The 24594-nt window shown below is 36.4% G+C and overlaps 1 protein-coding gene across 17 annotated transcripts in view; it reads right to left on the reverse strand.

Moving 5' to 3' along the window:
* NRXN1 (neurexin 1) overlaps positions 1 to 24594 on the reverse strand; it is a 1148195-nt gene that overhangs the window by 120898 nt on the left and 1002703 nt on the right. For 11 of the 17 annotated variants that reach the window (XM_032653219.1, XM_032653220.1, XM_032653236.1 and 8 more), the window contains 2 exons: positions 18739 to 18828; positions 17044 to 17363 (listed from right to left, as the gene is read on the reverse strand). In XM_032653219.1, the coding sequence (XP_032509110.1) occupies positions 17044 to 17363; positions 18739 to 18828 (410 nt within the window). The remainder of the gene's footprint in view (positions 1 to 17043; positions 17364 to 18738; positions 18829 to 24594) is intronic. The other 6 variants (XM_032653233.1, XM_032653232.1, XM_032653230.1 and 3 more) reach the window with 1 other exon arrangement.

Raw genomic sequence — 24594 nt, forward strand, 5'->3', positions numbered from 1 at the left:
GGAAAATGTGTTTTGAAGTCAAAGTAAAAAAAAAACCTGGAATGTAGGAATAACAAAAATCCTCCTCTCTTTCTTTCGAACACCCCTCTAATCTCTCTCTAATATTTCTGTTCCTGACTCTCTGGAACAAATTGAAATTAGACACCAAGACAAAACTACACCTGGCTTTCCATTCTGGCTTTTCTTCATTGATGAACAGTGCATTATGAGGTCAGAAATATAAGACCATTTCTAAGATTCCACTGAAGATAAAATATTAGAGAGAATGAAGGCTATTTTGCTGGCTTACCACATCATCTCCTTCCAACCATCAAAAATGAATGACAATAAGATAATGCCGAAGAACTCAGGCCTTGTCAACCACAGAGCCATTTAGAAGTTTTGCAATTGCTCTTTGAGTCCAAATAATTATTGCTAAATTTTGTCAAACTGGGAAGATTAAAAGGTTGTTGAAATGCAATACCATAAATACTCAAGCAAGCAGGAGCTGCTTCAGAAGGTTAAGTTAGTGAGGGGAAAGAGTAGGAAGCTCAGAACTCAGAAATTATAAAGAACGTTATGTTGTTTTCTTCATATTTCAGGTTTTGTTAAAATTTGAAAACTCAGTTAATTGTGGATACAGAGAAGACTTCTCATCTGTGTTTTGAATGTGAAAAGCAAAGGGCATTCTTTTCTGCATAGGGACTAAACGCAGTACCAACACATTTAATTTCCTCTCATCACAGTAGCAATCTCAATGTCCAGTTCAAGTTGGGGCAGAATACTGATGCTTTTGTGTCTCTCCCTCCTGAGGCCCCACTAAAACAAAAGCTAGAAGAACAAATACAGTATGTAAAGCCTACCAGTGAAGAGAAAAAGTATGCAGTCAACAAAATAAAGAGATTTCCAAACATGAGTAGAAGACTAGAAGTGGCTGAAAAAGGGTTGATGAGTGAGATAAGCAGAAAAATGCACAGCTTGCAATACAATGCGTTGAGGTACAGGGGATAAAGTCAGTGACAGCCAATCTGGAGATGATCTGGAAGGAGACCAGCAGAAAATATACACAAAAGTCATATCAGTTGGCACCCCCTACTCTTTGACATTGTGAGAGGCTCTAGGTCTCCAGAGACGCTCAGCTCCTAGCATTGACGCCCTTGTGTTATTTCCGCCCCTTGGGTATGGAGGGGCTAGACTAACGGCAGTCATGATGGAATGTCACTTCTAAGATTAGGTTATGAAAAGTCTGTGGCTCCCATCCTAAGTAAGCCCCAGACTCTACCCCCAACCCTCCTTCCTCTCTAAGATCACTTGCCCTGGGGGAAGTGAGCTGCCAGCATTCATGAAGCAGCCCTCTGCCCACATGTGAGAGAATAAGGCCCGCCCACAGCCATGTAAGTGAACTGGAAAGTGAATTCCCACCCTCCAGTCAAACCTTTAAATGAGACTGCAGGCTTAGGTCAACAGCCTTCACTCCAGCTTCATGAGAGACTGTGAGCCCAAGGCCCCCAGGTAAGCTTCACCCAGATTCACCTAACCAAAAAACCTGTGAGAGAATAAATGTCTGTTAGTTTAAGCTACTAAATTTTGAGATAACTTGTTACACAGAGATAGATAATTAATATAACCACCTAAAATATAACAGTAGCTTTTTAACCCCAAAGCAAAAACAAACCAACAAATGAAAATCCAGGTCATTTTTCTCTTAAAACCAAGAAATTGTCCAAGGAAAGGCAAGGCTCTTACTATGAATGTTCTCTTCATTCTGGCATTAGGATGTCTGCTCCATGTCTGCCATTTCCAAGGAAAAGTCGACCACCCTACAAGCTCTGACCACTCTCAACCTGAATAGGGTCTCCTGTCACACTCAAGAGCAAGCAGTAACACTGGTGCTGAAGAACGGAAAGCACAGATAGGAGATCTCTGGGGGGCGAAAGGAAAGATTTGATAGAACTCAAAGAGTGATTGGGAATTTAAAGTGATGATCCAATAAAAGTAAAGGAAGAAATGTAAGGAAAAAAGATGTTGAGGAACTTCTGGAAAAAAAAATGTGGAAGACAGGTATAATTGAAATATGAAGCAAAATAGAATGTCCTGATTATAAGCAACTGATAGGATGGAAAGGAATCCATTTGAACCCGACCCTGAGGAAATTCTCCTTTGAGCAGTCCAGGTAATATAATATTGGACCCATAAGAAAATGAACGTAATCTTAACACATAAGTGAAATGGGCATTGGACAATATTTACATAGTAATGATAATCTCAATTTGCTTTATTGCTTTTCCACTTTATAGTCCTCATAGATAAAATATGGAAGATGTAGTTGTGGTTGCCAAACAGTATGTTAAAATCTCTGGAAATATAATGAGATGGTGAGATGTAGGGAAGCTAGAGGAACAGGTAGGTGTACAATATATTTACCTTACTAATGCGGATACTCAAGAGATACTGTTGTATATTAATGGAAGGAGGAATAGAGATATAAATATACTATTTAAAGTGACAAAAATAACTAATATATGAACAAAATTCAGAGGAAAAGAAGAAAAGGAAAATGAAGGGATTAAGGCCAGGAACTAATCTTCAGTTTTCTTTCTGGAGATTGCATAAATATTATATAAAAGGGATAAAAAGTTGGAAGTGTAAGCATATTATTTAGAGATATGGAAATAATTACCAAAAGAATTGTGAAAAGATATCATCTCGGGGAAGTAAGACTAGGGGTGGTGAAGGGTTGGATGGGGGTTGCCACTCTTTACACATATATCATCTTCTAAATCATATTGATTTGTTTTCATGTGCATGTGATATCTTAATGAAAATAATTTAACAATGATTCCCACTTGTTTTGCATACATTCAGCAAAGCATAAAAGTAAATTTTGCCACCATCCTGTTATTAGCCTCAGAACTAGGGTAAAAGAGCAGGTTATAATTAATGTTATTACTTGCAATTTGAGGTACCACCCATTTAAATATATTGTATTTTTCAAATAACCCACACAGCAAGAATAAATTCCTTTGAAATTTCCTAGGCTTTGTCTAGATTTGTCTATCATCAGGAATTCACTCCACTCCCCAAACTTCATTTAAGTCTTTGTGTCCAATTAGTGTTATGCCAGCATGTCCCTCTAATCTCTTCGTTTAATTCTCTAGTTCTTTGTACTCAGTTCTCGTTTGAAATTGCCAGTGAAAATATCAGTTTTTACATGCCTAAATTCAGCAGTGACTATCTTTCCAGAACATTATACACTTTCCCCAGTTCTGTTTTCCAGCAATAGTCAATGTCTAAATATCAAGCCTATGCCCCAGCTCTTCTTGAAGCCTTGTCGGGTCTCTGGTGCAAAAGTGGGTCTGCAATGGGTCTCACAGTACAAGGCTTCCTCGTTGGTTTCCTATTTTTACCTGTTTATTCAGCTTGTCAAAATTAGCTGGAGATATAAAAAAATCGGAAAAATGGTTGGAAAATGTGAGTTCCTGCCTCTTCAAAATGGTCCAAATGCTACACGCAATTCTGAAGTGACGGCTAACAACCTGACTGTGGGGAGGTCAGCTTCTGGGGCAGACAACAGGGGGTGCTTTGCTGTAGACAGTTTAAAAGCAATACTAAATCTTACTACAAGTCAGCCTGCTTTTTTTGTTCTACAGTGCATCAGCAATTCTAAACTATGCCGGGGATAAAATATTCCTCTAAAGGGGGGACCATCAACACTGCCCCTTCCCCACCTAGGTAAACCACCATAACCCCAAACTGATGAGACGGTATTCAACCTCTGGAAAAGCATGTTACACCCACGAATCTGTAACCTGTCAGTCAAAATTATACTGCTTTGTACCCTTGTCTTTTCCACCTTAGGGACAACTACTGTAATATCCTTCCTGAACTTAAGTGAATGTTGGTAACACAAACCGAAATGAGAATGTGCTTCCTGTATATCCTATTCATGCCTTTCTATTAAGTGAGACTGCATATGCTTAAAAACGACATCCCCCTTTGTTTTAAAACTGTGTATTTACCCTGCATATGAAGGAATAATTCTGTTTTTCCTTCCTTACATGTACCATCTTTATTCTCTGCAACTATTGATCAGTCCAGGAAAATTCACCACTAGGCAGCACTCCGTATTTATCTCAGCGTTGGGATATGCACTTTGGGTGTTCATAATTTATTTATGCAAAAACTATTTACTAAGTGTCCATTTTGCACCAAGCACCTTAGGTGCTGAGCCTGCACAGGTGAACAGGGCATAGGTTTTGACTTTCAGGTGCTTGTCAAAAAGGAAAATGAAATAAAAGTTAAAGGCTCTGATAGATAAATAACTATCTGTACGTCTACTTATCTGAATATATATTTATCTATTTTTCCAAAGTGCTATGAAAACAAGAAATGCATCCTGCTTAGGGTTGTTCCGGAAAGCTTCAAGTGAAATGCAAGGTCTAAAATCATCTCATACCATTAACATTAGCAAAGCTTTAGAACTTTACAAAGGTAGAGTCAATTACTGTGAGTAAGATCACAGGTACAGTTGCAGCACAGGAAAAAAGGAGGAAACAGGAACATTGCTGGCAGAGGGAGTAACACTGCAAAGAATGAAAATGGGAGGTTGTATTTTGTTTACTACTGCTAGCGTACCAATGATAAATTTCAGATTGGGTACTTTAAGTAACATGCTCTTTTTTTTTTTTTTTTCCCTTTTCTGAATCAAGTTTCCAAATAATGTGGAATGCAAAGTCACAATGACAAGAGTATATAAGACAATGAGGCAATTAAATAAACCACAGACAACTTCAGTCATAAATATAATTAAACCTCTATCTAAAACTATAATGAAAATGCTTACTTTGGATAGTAGAAAGCCATCAGTTCATAACAGAATAAGTGGGTCATTTGGCTGCCTTGTGATGTCTTTATTTTCCATCTGTTGTTATGGATTACCATGTTGACTCTGTCTAGAATTATTACTAATGGCCAGTTGATGCTGTGCAGGGAAAGGTCAGATACAGGAAATTCGCCACAAAATGTGAAAGAATCTTGACGAATCCTTTTTACTTCTGAAATATGGGCATTAGAACAAGAGAAACTCCCTTCAGTGGAATGTGAATATTTTCTATTTTCTTTTGAAAGAAACTGATACTCTCTTTGGACCTGTGGGCACAAGTACTTACACTGTAATCTAGCTGTACACACAATCTTTTGATACACATTCAGGGATAGTTACCGTAGAGGTAAGCTAAGAGGTGTAGAAAATATGAAAATAAGCTTCCCTCAAGAGTTCCAGGTCCAAAGCTTTGCTGCTGAATTTTTCATGCTGGGTTACATTTAGTGAAGATCTCGTAAGAGCTGGCTTAACATGGTACAGCAGATAGAGACTCCTCATGTGGTTACCTGCCAGTATCTCAGGGAATCTATAGTTGAATATATTTGTTACATAGTCCTTGGATGGTGTTGATCAAATTCAGGCCCATTTCTCTTATTTGAGATTTGCGTCATCTCCTTTGAATCTGTAATGCCTAGAACAGGGTCTGGCACACACGGAAGGAAGAAAGGAAAAAAGGAGCAAACAGAGAGAAGGAAGAAGAGTGGTAGCAGAATGGAAACGAGGATGCTAAGGAAGGAAACAATGACCACCTACTTTGTGCCAGATGCTATACTAAGATGTTTGCTCATGTAAATTTAGCTGATATAAAGAATCTGTCAGCACGATAAACATGATTTTAAAGTTCCCTTTATTACTGGCTCATGTTTTACTCCATACAATAGTCCAACACTGAGTTCACACACATAACCAACAGTATCCAGGCTTCCTCAACAGCACAGTATTTATTCCATGGAGGGACAGAGGTGATTCGGCTCCCCCACATGCCTTTCAGGGGAGCCTCCACATCCCTCTTGACTAGGAAAATCTTAAAAGAGGACAAAAGGGTCCTGCACCACCAGCTACCCTATCAAACCTATAGACAGATGATAACACTTATTTTAGAAAAAGTTTTCCACAGAATGTGGGTAATTTCAGACTCAGAGTAGTGTCTAGCACATTGCCAACACTCAGGACATGTTAAGTAATAAAAGGGTGTTGCTTCAAATCACTTGCTATTAAAAAAAGACTAAGATATCTTCCGTCCTTTCAATTTGTTTCAGAGTTTCCATTGTGCCAGTGATGCTGTTAATAACAGACTGTACATCTGTGATGTACAAAAGCTTTACTATTGTTGATTTAGGGCACTTTATATTTTATGTATGGAGTCTCTACATATCTGAGAAATGGTTGGTTCTTGTCGTACAACTCTGTATCTCTAGGTACCTCACACTCATCCTCAGGAATTTAATACCTTGCAAAGTGCATTTTATATGTTAGGTACACAAAAGATATTTGCTAATTCATAATTTTAAATAAAAGTATTGCAGATTTATAGGTAACATACATCATGGCTGAAAATAAGTAAGTTAATAAAAACAAATATACACTGCTATGTTTTCATTTGTTTTAATTATCATTTACTATGCTAACGGAGAAACTATTGGTTAACACTGGTGTTATTTGTCTGCTTGAGAGCCTACATAAAGAGAACAGTGATGATGAGAAGACAGTGAAAACTGTTTGGTTAGTGCTGTATAGGGGCAGATGAATTAACTAGATCTCCTCTTGTGGTTCCAGCCTAACGATGTTAATATATTTTTCTTGTTGGGGAACTTTTCAGTGATGCTAACTGATAAGAAAACCTAATATAGGCACTAAATAATAAAAATTTAAGAAATCATCTACTACCGAAGGCAATCTACAGATTCAGTGCTGTCCCTACCAAATTACCCATGGCATTTTTTTCACAGAACTAGAACAAAAAAATTTAAATTTGTATGGAAACACAAAAGACCCCAAATAGCCAAAACAATCTTGAGAAAGAAGAATGGAGCTGGAGGAATCACACACCCTGACTTCAGACTGTATTACAATGCTAGAGTCATCAAAACAGTATGGTACTGGCAGAAAAAGAGACACATAGATCAATGGAACAGGATAGAAAGCCCAGAAATTAACCCATGCACTTATGGTCAAGTAATCTACGACAAAGGAGGCAAGAATATTCAATGGAGGAAGGAGAATCTCTTCAATAAGTGGTGCTGGGAAAACTGGACAGCTACAGGTAAAAGAATGAAATTAGAACACCTCCTAACACCATACACAAAAATAAACTCAAAATGGATTAGAGACCTAAATGTAAGGCCAGACTTAAAACTCTTAGAGGAAAACATAGGCAGAACACTCTATGACATAAATCACATCAATACGTTTTTGGATCCATATCCTAGAGTAATGGAAATAAAAGCAAAAGTAAACAAATGGGACCTAATTAAACTTAAGAGCTTTTGCACAGCAAAGGAAACCATAAACAAAAGGAAAAGACAACCTACAGAATGGGAGAAGACATTTGCAAATGATGTGACCAACAAGGGATTAATTTCCGAAATATACAAACAGCTCATACAGCTCCATATTAAAAAAAATAATCAAAAACCAGGCAGAAGGCCTAAATAAACATTTCTCCAAAGAAGACATACAGATGGCCAACAGGCACATGAAAAGATGCTCAACATGGCTAATTATTAGAGAAATGCAAATCAAAACTACAATGAGGTATCACCTCACACTGGTCAGAAAGTACATCATTAAAAAATCTACAGATAACAAATCCTGGAGCGGGTGTGGAGAAAAGGGAACCCTCTTATACTGTTGGTGGGAATGTAAATTGGTGCAGCTACTATGGAAAACAGTATGGAGGTTCCTTTAAAAACTAAAAATAGAGTTACCATATGATCCAGCAATCCCACTTCTGGTCATATATCAGGAAAACATGAAAACTCTAATTCGAAAAGACACATGCACCCCAATGTTCATAGTGGCACTATTTATAATAGCCAAGACATGGAAGCAACCTAAATGTCCACTGACAGATGAATGGACAAAGAAAATGTGGTACACATATATACAATGGAATATTACTCAGTCATGAAAAAGAATGAAATAATGCCATCTGCAACAACATGGGTGGACCTAGGGATTATCATACTAAGTGATGTAAGTCAGACAGAGAAAGACAAATATCATATGATATCACTTATGTGTGGAATCTATTTAAAAAAGGATACAAATGGACTTATATACAAAACAGAAATAGACTCACAGACATAGAAAACAAAATTATGGTTACCAAAGGGGAAATGGAGGGGGAAGCATAAATTAGAAGTTGAGGATTAACAGATACACACACTATATATAAAACAGATAAACAAATAAACAACAAGGACCTACTGTATAGCACGGGGAACTATATTCAATATCTTGTAATAACCTATAATGGAAAAAAATCTGAAAAAGCATATATATATATATACCTACCTACATACATATATATACATATATGTAGTCACTTTTCTGTACACATGAAACTAACACAACACTGTAAATCAACTCTACTTCAATAAAAAAAAATCATAGAGATCTAAATTTAATCTTGATACTAGTTTATTGAACAATACTTACTGTTTAACATATATCATGAAAGAAGAAAAAGCATTGTTAATAATAAAAAGATATTCCTTTGTCCTACAACTGAGACTTGAAATATCAGAAAGGGAGCCAACCTCACCAGTTCTTTCTGAGAAAATGCTCACTGAAATTACTGCCACATATTAATTAGATACAGAGTTTTAAGTCATTCTATTTCCCCCATGGTAATAAAAATGATATCAAAAGAAATTGTATCAAGAATCATAAACCCAACTTGGTCTAACTCACAGCTGGAAGTACTTGAAGTTTTTCATTTCCAAGTTGAAAAAGGAGTATATCGTGACTTTTAAGCTCCTTAATCAAGACACGTTATTGAGGATAGTGATAGAAGTCATATTTGCACTATTCAGTGTCATACTATGAATGAGCTTCTGTCTGAGAACAGCTGGGAAACAGGTATACGAAATTTCTGGGCTGCTCCGTCAACAGTGATTTGAGATTGTGTTGGTGGTGATGGTGGTGATGGTGGGTGGAGGTGAGTAAAATAGCGGATAGTTCTTCACTACCCACTAACAGTGGATAGCAGAGAGTTCTTCATTATGCAGTATATTTAGGGTCCACGGTCCTCTCCCACTAAATGCCAGTGACAACTCTCCCCCTGAATCATTTCCTGCCTCCCACCCCTTCCCACATCCTTGTTCTAGGGGAATGGTGCTGCCTCCTTGTGGAAAACACATTCAACAGAGAATTCAGCACAGTACATACCACACCATTTGAGTTCTGATTTAGAAACATCAATTCAGAGCTGTTTTCAAGGGCAGAGAAAATATCTTTAAAGGTAAGAAAGATGCTTTAATTTATAGTGTACTTGAGGAATGTAACTTTTCAAACGTAACTACCATTTGTATAATGGTTACATGGGTCAGACATGTTTTTACTTCTCTGTATTTTAGGGTGAACCATAAGAAATTTTCTTTTTTTTGGTAATACAAATTGTCAAATAGCAGTAATTGTATATAGTTCACATACTATACTGACTCATTTAATCCTCACAATAAGCTTATGAAAAGAAACCAGCATCCCCATTTTATAGATGGGAAACAGAGGTATTGAGAGGCTAACTTGCCTAGGGCACATAGCCAGTATGTAGGGAAAGTAAGGCTGAGTTTTTTTTGCGGTACGCAGGCCTCTCACTGTTGTGGCCTCTCCCATTGCAGATCACAGGCTCCGGACGTGCAGGCTCAGCGGCCATGGCTAACGAGCCCAGCCACTCCGCGGCATGTGGGATCTTCCCGGACCGGGGCACGAACCCGCATCCCTTGCTTCAGCAGGCGGACTCTCAACCAGTGCGCCACCAGGGAAGCCCAAGGCTGAGATTTAAGTAGGCATTCAGGCCCCTGGAGTCTTGCCCTTGACCCCTGTGCAATACTGCCGCCTAACAGCCCTTGCCAGTGGTGCTTCTTCAGACTGTCAGCTCTCAGAAGGCAGAATCAGACTGAGAGAGATTGGCAGGAGTATGAAGGAGGGAAATAGGTAGGTGAAAAAAGGAAAGGGCTTTCCAGGCAGAGGACAGAGAGGTGTGAAACAGCATGACCTCCAGAGGTTTCTGTTAGTAGTTCAACAGGATCAGGAGAAAAGAGTGTGGAGGAGTGGAGATAAAACTTCTAGTGAAGCAGAAGGAGGCCAGCTGTGAAGAATGGACCCTGACAATCATCCAAGGAATCTGCTCTTTGTCCTAAATACCTGGATGTATTAAGGTCCAGGTTTGCATTTTTGAAAGAGCAGCTTGACACCTGGGTGGAGATCATTTGAACTAGTTTAGAATATGAGAATATGAGAAGTTTGAGCTAGTTTAGAATATGAGAAGGCAGCTAGTTTAGAATATGAGAAGGCAGGAAGTGATGAGATTCTCTGCCTATTTAAGGGCAGAGGACCAGATCACCCCAACGTACTCTGAAAAGAAGCCGGCTGCATAGCCTTGGGGAAGTTATTTAGTTTCTCTCTGCCTCAATTTTTCTCACGTGTAAAATAACAAGAATAATACCAAGCTGTACTTTCTGAGTCTTCATTTCTTCCTCATTCACATACATCCCTAGAATTTGATTACTCTTCTGATTTAATTAACAAGACTTATTAGTTAGTGTCTTGTGTCCTTAGGACCACACAGGGCAGGGCATGCAGAGTTCCCCCCCCCCCCATCCCCAATGTTCTTTTATAATTGATGCCATATCACTAATAACCTTTCCATATCTATTCAGAAAAGATTCCCGTCTTATGTTTCCCCCGCAGCCCCAACGCACAAGCATCCCCTCTCCTCTCTGCTTTATTCCTATAGCACTTGGCATCCCATGTATGCTGTTTTAAGGTTTATTGTCCATCTCCCCTAACTAGAATGTGAGCTTTGTACAGAAAAATCTAATTTTATTCAATGCTGTATTTCCGGTGACTAGAACATTGCCTGGTATATAGTAAGTGCTCAGCAAACATATGTTAAGTGAATAAATGGATGGATGGGTGGATGGATGGCTATTTCTGTCTAGAACTAGCCTTGTCCAAAGATGTCTCAAAACCAAGGTTGCATCCACCAAGAGAGTACCTTTTCATCCAGTGAAACCTCCAGACCCTAAAGAATATGCACTGAACACAATAATTCTTAAAATAAACTCTAAAATGTATATATCCTAGAACTTTTGCTTACCCACAACGAGGGGAAAAACACCTTCTAAACTGAAGTGCTTACCTACATTTAAAATTACAATGAGCTGCACTTTTCTTAGCCAGCACCATTCTTCTTAGTTTCAGAAGAATATGCCTTTGTATATATTTTCAAATCTACACCCAAGTGTTTTTCTTTTCAGTATGCACTAAAATTTGCAGTAGAAATGTACATTAGTTTAAGTGAATTGAGCAGAATGATTGGACTAGGGAAAATAAAACTAATTACTCATGTCACTAGTACTTTAAAATGCAGAGTAGTTATCAGGAACACACATAATTATAAGTAATGCAGTTATTTTTAAATAATGAAGCCATAGCTAAGGTTAATTAATACTTTTAATAAAAAATAAAATTTTGTTCTTTGAAGTTACAATATGTTATTTGTTAGTTTTAGATATTTTTCATGGAAATATGTGTGCACTCTGCTTACATTTTTCAAACAAATAGTATTAATTTTTTATGAGTATCTCCAAAGCCACCAGGAAGCAACAGCAGTGTGTGACACATTCAAACACTCTTTTTTTGCTTGAATCCTAATTGTGATTCTTTTTGGAACATTCCATAGGAATCAAATGCCAATGACTTCAGTAGGAAATGAAGATACACGTCCTGACCACCTACCAATGTTTTAAGTCCTCAATAGTTCCTTTTCTTGAGTAGGTTTGCTACCTCCACTCTGAAAAAAGCCTAACTAGATTGCTCCAATACATTTCATTTATATTTACTGATTCTGCCCCAGTCTACAATTTAATTTCTTACTCAGAGTTGCAAACTATAGTCCCTCCAGTCAAAATCTCTCAAAGCCTTAGTCTGTCTCCCTTCTCAAGATTTTTTTTTTTTTTTTGGTACGCGGGCCTCTCACTGTTGTGGCCTCTCCTGTTGCGGAGCACAGGCTCCGGACGTGCAGGCTCAGCGGCCATGGCTCACGGGCCCAGCCGCTCCGTGGCATGTGGGATCTTCCCGGACCGGGGCACGAACCTGTGTCCCCTGCATCAGCAGGCGGACTCTCAACCACTGAGCCACCAGGGAAGCACCCTTCTCAAGACTTTTGAAATGAGATGAAAAGAAGATGAAAAAGGCTATGGATTCTTGAAACCAAGTAAGGATACCAGAATCAGCTTCTGCTCTGAATGAAAGGACAGGGCTTCTCTATTTATTATCCTTATGAAGTATGATTTTCTTGCAAAGATAGGTTTTATATATGCTGTAAAAGTAGAATGGAATATAATTTACAGACGAAAATGGGATGCTTTTGAGAGTCAGAAAAGGATACTATTAATAATTACATCGGTACACCAGGTGCACAAGAGGACTATACAGGCCAACTGAGATGCATGCCATACTGTGTAAAAGTCAAGGGTGAAATCTATGCTTTATTAAATAAGCATCAGAAGACCTAATTAAGAGTATCATCACTAGAGTCAGTGAAATTTTAGAGCTGAGTACAATTCAAGAGATTCCTAAACCCACTTATTTTAGAGAGAGCGCAAGGCCAAAGTGCAGCGAGGTTAACCCACCTGTCCAAGTTACACAAAAAAGGTAGGTGGTTGTGTTGAAATTGGAAACGGGTCTCCTGATTCGCTGTGATCTTTCTATTTTACCGTACCTCCTCTAGGCAAAAGGCATTACTATGGATCCATATTGTCTACGGTATGTAAATAACTTGTAAAATATTCTTGAAGGAAAGAACCACAATATCACAAAATGTGATACAAAGCACAGACCAAAAGAAATTTCACAATCTTGATCTGAAAAGAAATAATTTCCTTTCTTTACAAACTGGCAACCAAAGGGAATGAATATTGCCCTTTGCATGTTGGCGTACTTTTACTCATTTAAGTAAATCTACAAATACATTGTAAGACATTGGCAGATTATTCAGAAGAGGAGGGAACACTCAGCCATCAAAAATCCCAAGAAGCTCTCAGCATCCTGAAGAACTTAATACTGTTAATTATTTGCAAATATTCACTTTCTGAGATTAGCCTTATAGAAAGTTTCTCTTTTTTAGGATGAGTGGGTCTTATGGAAACATTTAGATAGTAGATATCACAAGTAAAACAAATTTTTATCAACTTTATATAATCCATATAAAAAGTATTATTAATATTTTTACATTCACATTTTTTAAAGTCATTTAATCAGAAAGGTTGGTAAATGTACTCATTATTTCATGACATAGATCCTATCTTCCTAAAGTAAACATCAGTCTTAAAATTGATCATCATTCAGAGAAGAAAACCTTTTTTTTTTCTTTTTAAAGCATATTTACTTCTAAGTAGGAATGTAAACAGGATCTTATGGGATGACATTTTGTGAATACTCTTTTATATTCTCTGACTCTGTGAAAACTGAAAATTCTCCCCTACTACTTGCCCTGCAGGATGGCTGAATAAACCTCATCTCATCTGTCTGAAATGAATCCAATTTAATTCTGCTTGACCAAAAATCTGTTTCCATAGTTCGAAAACATGCAATCACCCTAAAGTACATTGCCATTGTAGCTATTGCTGAGGAAAATATACCTTGATTGAGAAAACAGTCCAGTGTGGCTTTTGAAAAATAAAATGACCCTCCCTGGTACACAATTTGGTAAGGCGGTTGATGAAAGTAGGCAGGTCAAAGGTTACAGTCTTAGAATTAGCATCACAAATCACTTGCATATTTAAATGTCAAGACTTTGACAATTCTAACAAACATTTAAATTCTACATATATCAGTAATCTCTTTGTAGCTGGAGGGCAAGATAAAAATCAACTGTGAAGTAAATTTACAACAAATTATTCTGTTACTCAAAAGTAAATAATTTGCTTTCTTCCCTAGTAGTTTTTCCCCCATACATTCACATCTTATTACCTGTAATCACAAACATATCCTTTTAAGAGAGAATTTTTTTTTTTTTCCGCTGTACGCAGGCCTCTCACTGTTATGGCCTCTCCCGTTGCTGAGCACAGGCTCCGGACGCGCAGGCTCAGCGGCCATGGCTCACGGGCCTAGCCACTCTGCCGCATGTGGGATCTTCCCGGACCAGGGCACGAACCCGTGTCCCCTGCATCGGCAGGCGGACTCTCAACCACTACGCCACCAGGGAAGCCCCAAGAGAGAATTTTAAAAACTTTGAGTACAACTTTAAAACACTGTTGTTGAATATTTGTAGTATATTAATCCAAATTATTTAATTGCTGTTATTGGTCTGTTAAAAATCTAAAGATTTAAAATATGTATTTTTTAATGAACCTAGTAATCTTTTATTTAAGTCAATACTTCCTCAAATGAACCAAGTAATTATTAATTGATTAGATCATTTACTTCCATAAACCTCTGCTATCTTTAAACATGTTATAGCTTACAATAAAAGAGACTCTTTTCATTGGCAATTAATGGGCAGTTAACTGTTTTCCTTTCACATTAGTTAATATTATAAAATGCATAAATTTTTAATTTCTTCATTTCTAGGTGTTTAACTTGCAAACGAAATAGCTATTTTACAAATGTTTACCTAAAAAACTATTTCTTAATACACAGCGAGTACTAATTGATAAAAAACATAAAAGTAAGGCTGATAATTCTTTCCTTATTTTGGGATACATCTGGTTTACCTAGTAACTTAAGCAGCTGTGATTTCATTAACGATGAAACAAGACTACTAAGAAAAAAATCTGATCATTTCAAATTTTATTCACAAGAACATTTCTATTTCCTAATGTCCTAGAATGTCCTCTTATGAATTATTTTACATAAAGGAAATAGTCTATCATAGCTCTGTGTTTCATTTTCCTATATCAGATTTGCCTTAATAACCTGCTTATCGTTAAATAAACCGTAAACCAGTAAACACAATAACAAATCATTAGTGAAGTATTAGAAAAGAATATCAAACGGAGCTGTTGGGCATGCATAAATCTGTCTAAAGACACAATCTTTATCCAAGAGGCTAAGTGCAATTATTAACAATCTTATAAACCCAAACAAGACACAGAAAATCAACAAAATGATTTTAGTCTAAGCACACATTCTTACTAAAATGTCTATTTCATAAGGGAGGGGCTTTTTGTTTGGTGTTCCTAATGTATCCCCAGTGCCTAGAACAGTGTATGGCACATGTAGTGTGATCGGTAAATACATACTGATGAACACCCTGTGAGACAGCCCATTTTACTTTGTGGCCAAATGCAAATTTTAAAAAAGGAGAGAGAAGAAAGAAGAAAGTGATGCATATAGGTGTATAATATGAAACACTACATTTATAAATTTACAGACTTTACAACTTTTTGGTCATCTCTCTTCTTCTAGGACATTTTCTCTTTCTCTATTCTGTTCCTCCCACTCCTTCCTACTCAAAGTAAAAATCAGAATCTATTTTCTTCTTTCTCTGGTAAACATATGTTAATTAGTAGATAGGGTGCTGATCTGAACAGAATTCATCTTCTTTTACTCTCTTTCTAAATGTGACACATGATCTATTTCAAACATTTGAAATAAAAGCAATTTAAAAAATAATTGGTGTCATTCTTGCTTCTTTAGTACGTGGTTTTCTAGAAAAGTAAGAATCTCATCTTTGGAAAGCTTTATATGGCACCTACTAGAGACATTCACTAACTACCAAAAACAAAACAAAAGCAAACAATCAAGTTTGGGCCAAGAAGAACACACAATTCTGAAAGCATTAACAACAGAATATGTACAAAGGCTATAAATGTCAACAGAGATCTAATAGAATTTAATAGAATTTCAACAGCATTCTAAAAGCCTTTATGAAATGTAAGCTCTGAGGCAGGTGTTTTTTTTTTTTTCTCTTCTTCATTGATGTAATGCCAATACTTAAGCCAGTGCCTGACACATAGTAGGCAATCAGTAAGTATATCTTGATGGAATAAATATACTTCCTACTTGTACAAGTGTGACATTTAAAAATTGTTTTTCAAAAATTTTAGACATAAGATTGAAAAATAAGCTCATTGAAGTGAAATATGGGTGAGGGCAGTTAGCTATACAACGTATGAAATATGTTGGCCCAAGACAGTTTTTTTTGTTTTTTTTGCAGTAGGCGGGCCTCTCACTGTTGTGGCCTCTCCCGTTGCGGAACACAGGCTCCGGATGCACAGGCTCCAGATGCGCAGGCTCAGCGGCCATGGCTCACGGGCCCAGCCGCTCCGCAGCATGTGGGATCTTCCCGGACCGGGGCACGAACCCGTGTCCCCTGCGTCGGCAGGCGGACTCTCAACCACTGCGCCACCAGGGAAGCCCCCAAGACAGTTTTTAAGTACCGTATTTTGGGTCTTTGTCCTCAGATAAACTAACAGTGTGTTTTTCCCATAAACAGTAAAATAGTAGACTTATCGTTCATGGTGAGAGCCACATGCCTACCAATTCAAAATCTTCAGACTTCAAAATACAATAGAAGTGCTGTAGGCAATTTCTTTTTTAAGATGTTCAAATTTGCTTTTATTTTATTTTGATGAAGTGCTGAGCTGGAACAAGGCCTTTCAGATACTTCACTATTTGACTCGTTCATTTAACTTAAAAAGTGAAAGACCTGTGTAATTAGTAGACAATCCCCTCAGCTTGGGCTAGACCAAGGTTATTGAATCAAGACCATCAACTAACCACACACAAACCATCACAAAGCAGTATATATCAATAAAGGTTCACAAACCACAAACCAACAGCATATACACATTTTATCCTCAAACTGAATTCATTATATTAAGCAAGTCTTAAAAAAGCCATAATGCTTGAGATCAGAAATAATCCCATTCTAGAAAAGACACATATGCACAAAAGTCCACTTTCAAAATCACAGATCCAGAATGAAGAAATGAAATCTGTGTACTCACCTGGCTAATGGGTTCTTTTGTAGGGGGCTTTCCTCTTCTGGCTGTGCTAGTAGCCAGGGTCGTGGTGGTCTCCATAATTGACGTGGACATCTCTGACTGCATGGCAGTGGCTGTCGACTCAGTTGTCATAGAGGAAGGCACTTCACCAACCAGTCTCACATTTCCCACTATGGCGATGTTGGCATCATTTTCGGCTGCCATATTCAGAACTTTCAAGCCATTGTAGTAAAGCCCAGAGAGCTGACCCTGGAAGGGCTGGCCCTGCTCTTTCCCGCCAATTATTATGGTTGCTTGGCTATTGAAGATTGTGAGCTGACGCCCTGTAAAAATAATATTACATACATGCAAAAATGTTGATTGTGAACTCTACAGTCTACAAAGGATGATAAAACAGATCTTTCATGGGGTGGATAATGAGAGCAATAAACTATAAGAGAGGCATTTGACTCATAATTCATTGCTTATAAATGAGGTGTCCATGAAATGCATAATCATTGGCAAATACTTGTAAATTCTCAACTTATTATAAATGTAGTGCTTTTGCTAAAAGACCAATCAAAGATATGTATTATAAATTAATTTTTAGTGGATTCCTTTCCCCTTTTACCTCAAGACCTTATACTGTTGGTCTCTTAAGTCTCAATTGTTTAATTAAAAATGAGATATTTAATATTTCAAGTATTTGTCATTCTAAAATTACCACTGGTAGAAACTCATCTATAGCAGCTGAAATCTGATTTTAAATTTATGGTAAAAATTTCATAATTCACATAATGGCCACAGGTATCTATATGCTCTTCTTTAGAAATGTGTATTTTTTTGAAGGCAATAGTCCATTGTTATTTGAATTATTCTGTTTTCCGGCAAATACACTGAAAAGAAACACATAGTTTACACTGAGCGTGTCAGAGACAAAAAAAATCCAAAAAGATTTTTCTGATTGGCTTTCAGCAAGTCTATTAAAACAAAACAAAATGAAAAAAAATATAGCTTCAGATGTAAAAAGCAGCTTCAGCAATGATACACAAACCGATGGAGAAATTATGGCACATTTCCATCAAACAGCAATCCTCAGCACAACAGTACCAATATCATCAAATTGAGTATCCAGTTTTAGCAGATTGCTCTCTGTTCATAAAAAGCATGCACACAACTTTGAGTTCAGTTTTAATTAGGGCTTGTTCCCAAATGCTCTTAGAAGTTTGCAAACGTTAAAGGGACTTCATTTTGACTGGCAATCCATATTGCCCACTATTTAAGATGCCTAGAGTTTAAACCAAGAGTTTTTTTGTTGTTGTTTTTTTCAGGACCATAATGAAGATATCAGAACTACATATATTTTAGTTAATAATTTAGAGGCTGGAACATGTAATATAATCTATAAATGATTTATCATTTTGGGTTAATGCTTGCTGTGAGTACCTTCATAGATTGAGTTAGTGGATTATATTTAACAGTCCCTTTAACCTTAAGTTAACAGGGTAAGATTATTAAACAGCTGGTACGTCTAAAAATGTATAGAAATTATTATACAAGGAATGCAAATATTACTATCTACATTTTACTGTTTTAAATTTGTTTTTAATTTAGTTTTACGGAAAATTTATTTTTTATGTTTATTAGTGTTACAATGAAGTACTACTTGGTTATGTTCAAATTATTTTTTTATTTGAAGTTTTAATCAATGTTTTTTACCTTTGTCGAGTAGCCATTCATCAACTACTCGACCAAGTCGATATGGAATTCGCTGTCTAGCAATCGCCAGGCGCTCGTTATCATTGTTTCCTTTAAAGTTTAAAGAGACATTTCATTGGTTAAAATCTGTAAGGTCAAAGGTTAAAAGTTAATACTTAAAGCTTGAGCTATACAGTTGCCACATGATTTTTTTGAAATTTGGAATTTTAAAAAGTTCTACCTAGAACATTTCATGTTTCAGACTTGTCATTCATTCATTTATTTTATTTTAGCAAACAAAATTATTCCTATGTTAATTGAAAATTAGAAATCTGCATTTGAGCTAGGTTATTAAAACTTATGTTATAGACAGACCCGAACAACCAATTTAAACAGCAAATAATAGCTTTACAAAGAAATGAACATTGATCTCAGGGTTTTGTCTTTTTGATGTTTCTTATTAACTAGTTAAACATGTTCAGGTGAAACAGGTTTAAGTTTTCAAAATACATTCAATCTCTTCTTATTCCAGATTAGTAATTTATGAACACCAAACTTAATACAATCTTCGGCACACTGAAGCATCTAAAATAGGCCTAGCATACTTTATGTCCTATTCAGAAAAGAGAAATTCTTATTCATCTCATTTAAGGAAACCACAAAGTCTGAATAGTTCTTGTATATTCCACACAAATTGGTTTATCAACCACTTGGACATCACAAGGGAATACATCTTGCATCATCAAATATGTTATGATAGGAAAAGGCTTTGACAAAAGTGACTTTGAGTGTCCTTCAGTTTCATTTAAAACTTGACAGATTGAGGCGTATGACATTTGAAAAAAATTATGTGCTCAAATATTTGCTTTTTATTAAACTATTCTAAAGAAGGCGTGATAACTTCAGGAACAAATACAAGCCACAACAGTGGTCCCTATTCATAGCTCTAAACTAAGTGGAAGCCTTGATTCTTTGAATAAAAAAATTATCTGATAAAAACATAGTTTAAATTGACCTTGAATAATGCTTGCAAATAGATGACTGTTTTCTTGATCTATGAAGCACTTAGGAAGAATCTAGACTGCCATCTCAGCACTCAATCATGTATATTGCCAGAAGCTTTTCTATTCTATGAAAATTAACTAATGTGGAATTTTGAACTAAGACATTTTGGTAATAGCTCACGTGAGGACTCAGAGGTGAAAGAAATGGTGAAAGAAATGGTGAATGGTAGGTAGTACTGCCCACAAGAAAAGACTGGAGCATTTTACTAGGGAAGATAAAAGATACATTTTTCTCAGATTTAGAATAATTAATAAATGTTTTCTTAGGCTAGTTTTATTTATACACTATACTTACCACAATAAATCCACCATATTAGTCACAAACTTTTAGAGAAAGAGAAAAGAACTATCATTTAGACCTTATCAATTTATCCTTTGAAGTTTTTTATGACTGAAAATATTCCATACATTAGTATTTAACTGAAAATGTAAATACCAAAGTGGAGCGAAATATATAGTTTAATAAAAACATTGATATCTATCTCTCTGTATTATGAAATTATTAAAATGTTATAGTATTTTATCCTATGGGAACATACTTTTGGTATATTGATAATTTTTTTAAAAGGATAAAATAGCATAAATTCCAAGCCTATCTTTGTTTTCAAGAAATGTGTACATTTTACGTTCTCTTTTGTGTGCTTGTATACATATATCAATATATTTGGAAAAATATACAAAAATTTAATATTACTTGTCTTATGGCAGCATGATTCTTGATGAATATGTATTTTGGCTTATATGTGATTTATGTAATCAACATGTTTATGTACATAATTTGATAAGCAAATTAAATACTTTCAAAAACACATACCTTTGCTCTATGGACTTGTTTGTAGAGCAACACTCATACCAATTTACACTATTATACCTCTCCTGACAACTTTATAATTATGTGGCTCCTTGTGCTGTTTTTCATGCTAGAGTGTTCCCATCATCAGAAATGATCTATATCCTCAGACACCGCCCAAATCTAAGCTGCAAATCACCTCTTGCCCAATTACTACTACAATATAATAACAGACATCTCTGCATCCTCTCCACAGCAATCCCACCCATTCTCCACAGGTCAGCCAACACCCTATCAGGCCGCTTGTCTATTATAACCCTCCCATTGCCTTCAGGATAAAATCTCGACCACCTGATGAGGCTTATGATGACTTCCATGATCTGGTCTCTTCCCACCTCCCCTGCCCCATCTCATGGCTGTCACTGTCTTGCTCTCCTCTTTCTATCTCATGAGAATTCTTTCAATTCTTCTAAAGCCCTCCTTTTACCTCTGGACTTTTGCACTTGTTCTCTCCTCTACTTGCAAGATTTTCCTCACTCCCATCCCATCCCATCCTCACCTTTCCTTAGCCAAACATGACTCATTAGTGAAGTCTTCTTGGCAGGAACATTATTTCCTCAGGAGGTCTTCCCTGATGTCCCCAAGTTAAATTAGGACACCTGAATATATGCTTTCCTGACACCTGATACATGCTCTTTTGAAACAAGCACTGACCCTGTAAATTGCATATTCAATTAATATTTTCTCTCTGAACTCTGAAATTTCATGAGGTCAGGTATTATGTGTAGTGTTTATTGTTGTATTCTCAGCGTTTGCACAATATCTGTCATAGAACCTCCTATGAAATATCTGTAGAATGAAGTAGCAAAGGAAATCTTGTTTGAAATTCTGATGGCTTCTGTGGCACCATTATCTCATCTCCACAGGCTAACAACATTCACAGGAAAGCAAATACTTGTGCCAGAGGATAGATCACATGTAGCTAAGCCTCCCTTTGTACTTTCCAAAGGAAACATCAAATATTCCAATTATAATTTTATGTCTTTAATGATTATCACTGATTTGAACATCCGTACAATCAGTTCATTATTGTTTTTATAATAACTGCCCCGTGCCACAAAGTAGATAAACATAGTTATTATTAGTAGGGAAAGTAGAGAGAAAAGTCTTAAATAATACAGCTGGAGGAAATGGAAGCCTTTTGAATGATTTTGAGAAGAGTACATAAAAACGCAAGAATACATATACACCCACATGCATACAGACATACAATTTGCCCTCATACCTTTAACTGGCACTCACAGAACAATTAACATGATCCATATGGTATGATTTAAATGAACAATAGTTTCTGAAGATTCTTGATGAGACTCAGCTAAAAAGAGAACCTACACTGCATTCCCAATGAATAACAAAGAGGTGATCTAACAACAAAAACAAGAAAAAAATTGAGTGGGCAGCAGAGATAGGTATAAAAAGACACACTAATTTTTAAGAGAGGTACCCACACAAATGGGCTCATACAATCCCATAACCCATAGATTTCAGATGTCTTCTAGTTGAAAGTATTTTTTTAATTGAAATATTTGATTTTGAAATCCAAGGACAGACTTTATTCTTAGTGGGCATAATGGATAGGAAATCAGATAGCGCTTACTTCACTATATGTTGACTTTATTCTCCAAATCCTTTGTTTTTCTACTAGAATATAAAACTAATGACTTTTCTTGTGACACAATTGTATATAGGGGCTTCCCTGGTGGCGCAGTGGTTAAGAATCCGCCTGCCAATGCAGGTGACATGGGCTCGAGCCCTGGTCCGGGAAGATCCCACATGCCACGGAGCAACTAAGGCCGGGCGTCACAACTACTGAACCTGAGCTCTAGAGACCACGAGCCACAACTACTGACCCTGCGTGCCACAGCTACTGAAGCCCAAGTGCCTAGAGCCTGTGCTCTGCAACAAGAGGAGCCACCACAATGAGAAGCCCACACACTGCAACGAAGAATAGCCCCTGCTCGCCACAACTAGAGGAAGCCTGCACACAGCAACGAAGACCCAACACAACCAAAAATAAATAAATTAATTAATTTAAAAAAATTGTATATAAGTACATTATCAACAAACAAAGGCACATCTAAATAGAGTGACAATGTCTTCCTAACAGATGATTCCCAAACCCCTCTTAGTATTGGGTACAAAACAGCTCCGATTGTTTAAGTTCACCAGGAATAAGCCCACATTTTGCCTCTACTTCATGATTTTCATTAACAAGCTGCACATGGAGGGCAGAAATGAAGTACATTATTTTAAGAAAATGCCCTAAAAGCATTTCATTCCTTTACAAATTCATGGTGATATGTTATTTATAACATATCCAGTAACTCTGCATGATTGTATTCATTCTATTTAATCCTGTCCTTACTTTGATATGCTTCTAAAACTTTACATGCAATATAAAGGACATGAAACAACCCATTTGATCGGGAAAGGTCAAAGATAAATATAATTTCTGATGACCCTTACTTTTCTTTGGAAAGTGTTGGGATCTGATACCAAGCATGCTGGGATGTAGAAACACTACATGGATTTTCTTTGGACAGTCAAAGGTTGAAGGCTTACACAGATAGAAGAGGTTAAAAACAAGGAAAGTGTACCTGAAAATTGAAATCAAATGAAAGGCGAGAAACTATTTTCAACTTCAAGTATCCTAAATCAGAGGTAAGGATAAAGCAGTAATGACCCACTTGTCAAAGACCAATTCATTTTGGAATTACAAAAAGTGTCCAATTAGAGTTTCAACTTTTTAAAAAGCATGCAAATCAACTACAGTAATCTACTGAATACATAAATTAAGTTTATAAAGCCAGAGCTTCTCACTGAATAAAGGATAATAATTTAGTTGATACTTCCTTTACCCCAATAAAAGTGCAATGAGGTTTTTCTTTTGATTTACTTTCTTTTTCCTCCAGTTAATTTTATGTGGGTTAAAATTGTTGTTACCTCCACTGAAAATGTTACCAGCAACATACATGTCTCTGCTGAAGTAATTTTCAAGCAATAAAATGGTATGTAAAATTTGGTTTACTTTTTCTTTGAATTGTTGAAGGATTCAGTAATTTTTTTAAAAAATTTTTTAAAAATTAAATATAATTGATCTATAACATTATATCAGTTTCAAGACTCAGTATTTTTGACAAGAAGCAGGCCTCATCTAGTAACACTACTACCAATTGATAGGTTCTAGCTCTAATTGGTGTGGCCATTTGGGTATAAGGTACTGTACACAATGGATATTTCGAACAAGGTTCCACAGGTGGAGAATAAGATGGAAAATCTGAAAATTCATACTTAAAAGTGTAGCATCCTCAATTTTGATTGAATTCAGGATAGTTTTACTTTCCCACCTAGCCGATAATATTTGGTCACACTACAGTATATTAATTTTTTTATAAATCAGTAGACTTCAAGGAAACAAGAGTAATTTCAAAGAATCAAGGTAAGCAGCAAGGAGTAATAAAACTCAAATCCTTGAATTGGAGTTAAATTTCATGGTGGTACTCAGAAAACAAAGCGAAATAAAATTGTAATCATATTTTTATGACTATTGGTCAGTAGAGACAAGCTATATGAAATTTGCTAACACATAATTTTCTCCTCTCATTTTCATAGATCTCCCCTGATGTGTAATTTCTCTTCAGAAATAAAAGTGGCAGTTTTGATAAGACAGTAATATACTTGGAAAACAATAAGGAAAAGCAACTTTATGAACCCAACATTTGTTCAGAGTAATCTGAAAGTGAAAACAAAGATACTCGCTTCTTCTGAAGGTTTCCTGTTTCCTCTTTTTTAAGGCTGGGAAAGGAAACACAAAAGGGTTCTTAAATGCTGTACATACTTCCAGAGAAGATTAGGAGTTTAATTTTTAGACTTTTTGTTTTTAAATGGGAACATGGCATTTGGATATGCCTAGGCCCATAAAGCAAAGTAAAAGTTTAACAAAGTTTTGCAAAATGACTCTAG

The sequence above is a fragment of the Phocoena sinus genome, chromosome 13 (assembly GCF_008692025.1).
Source record: "Phocoena sinus isolate mPhoSin1 chromosome 13, mPhoSin1.pri, whole genome shotgun sequence".
NCBI classification, from domain to species: Eukaryota; Metazoa; Chordata; class Mammalia; order Artiodactyla; family Phocoenidae; genus Phocoena; species Phocoena sinus.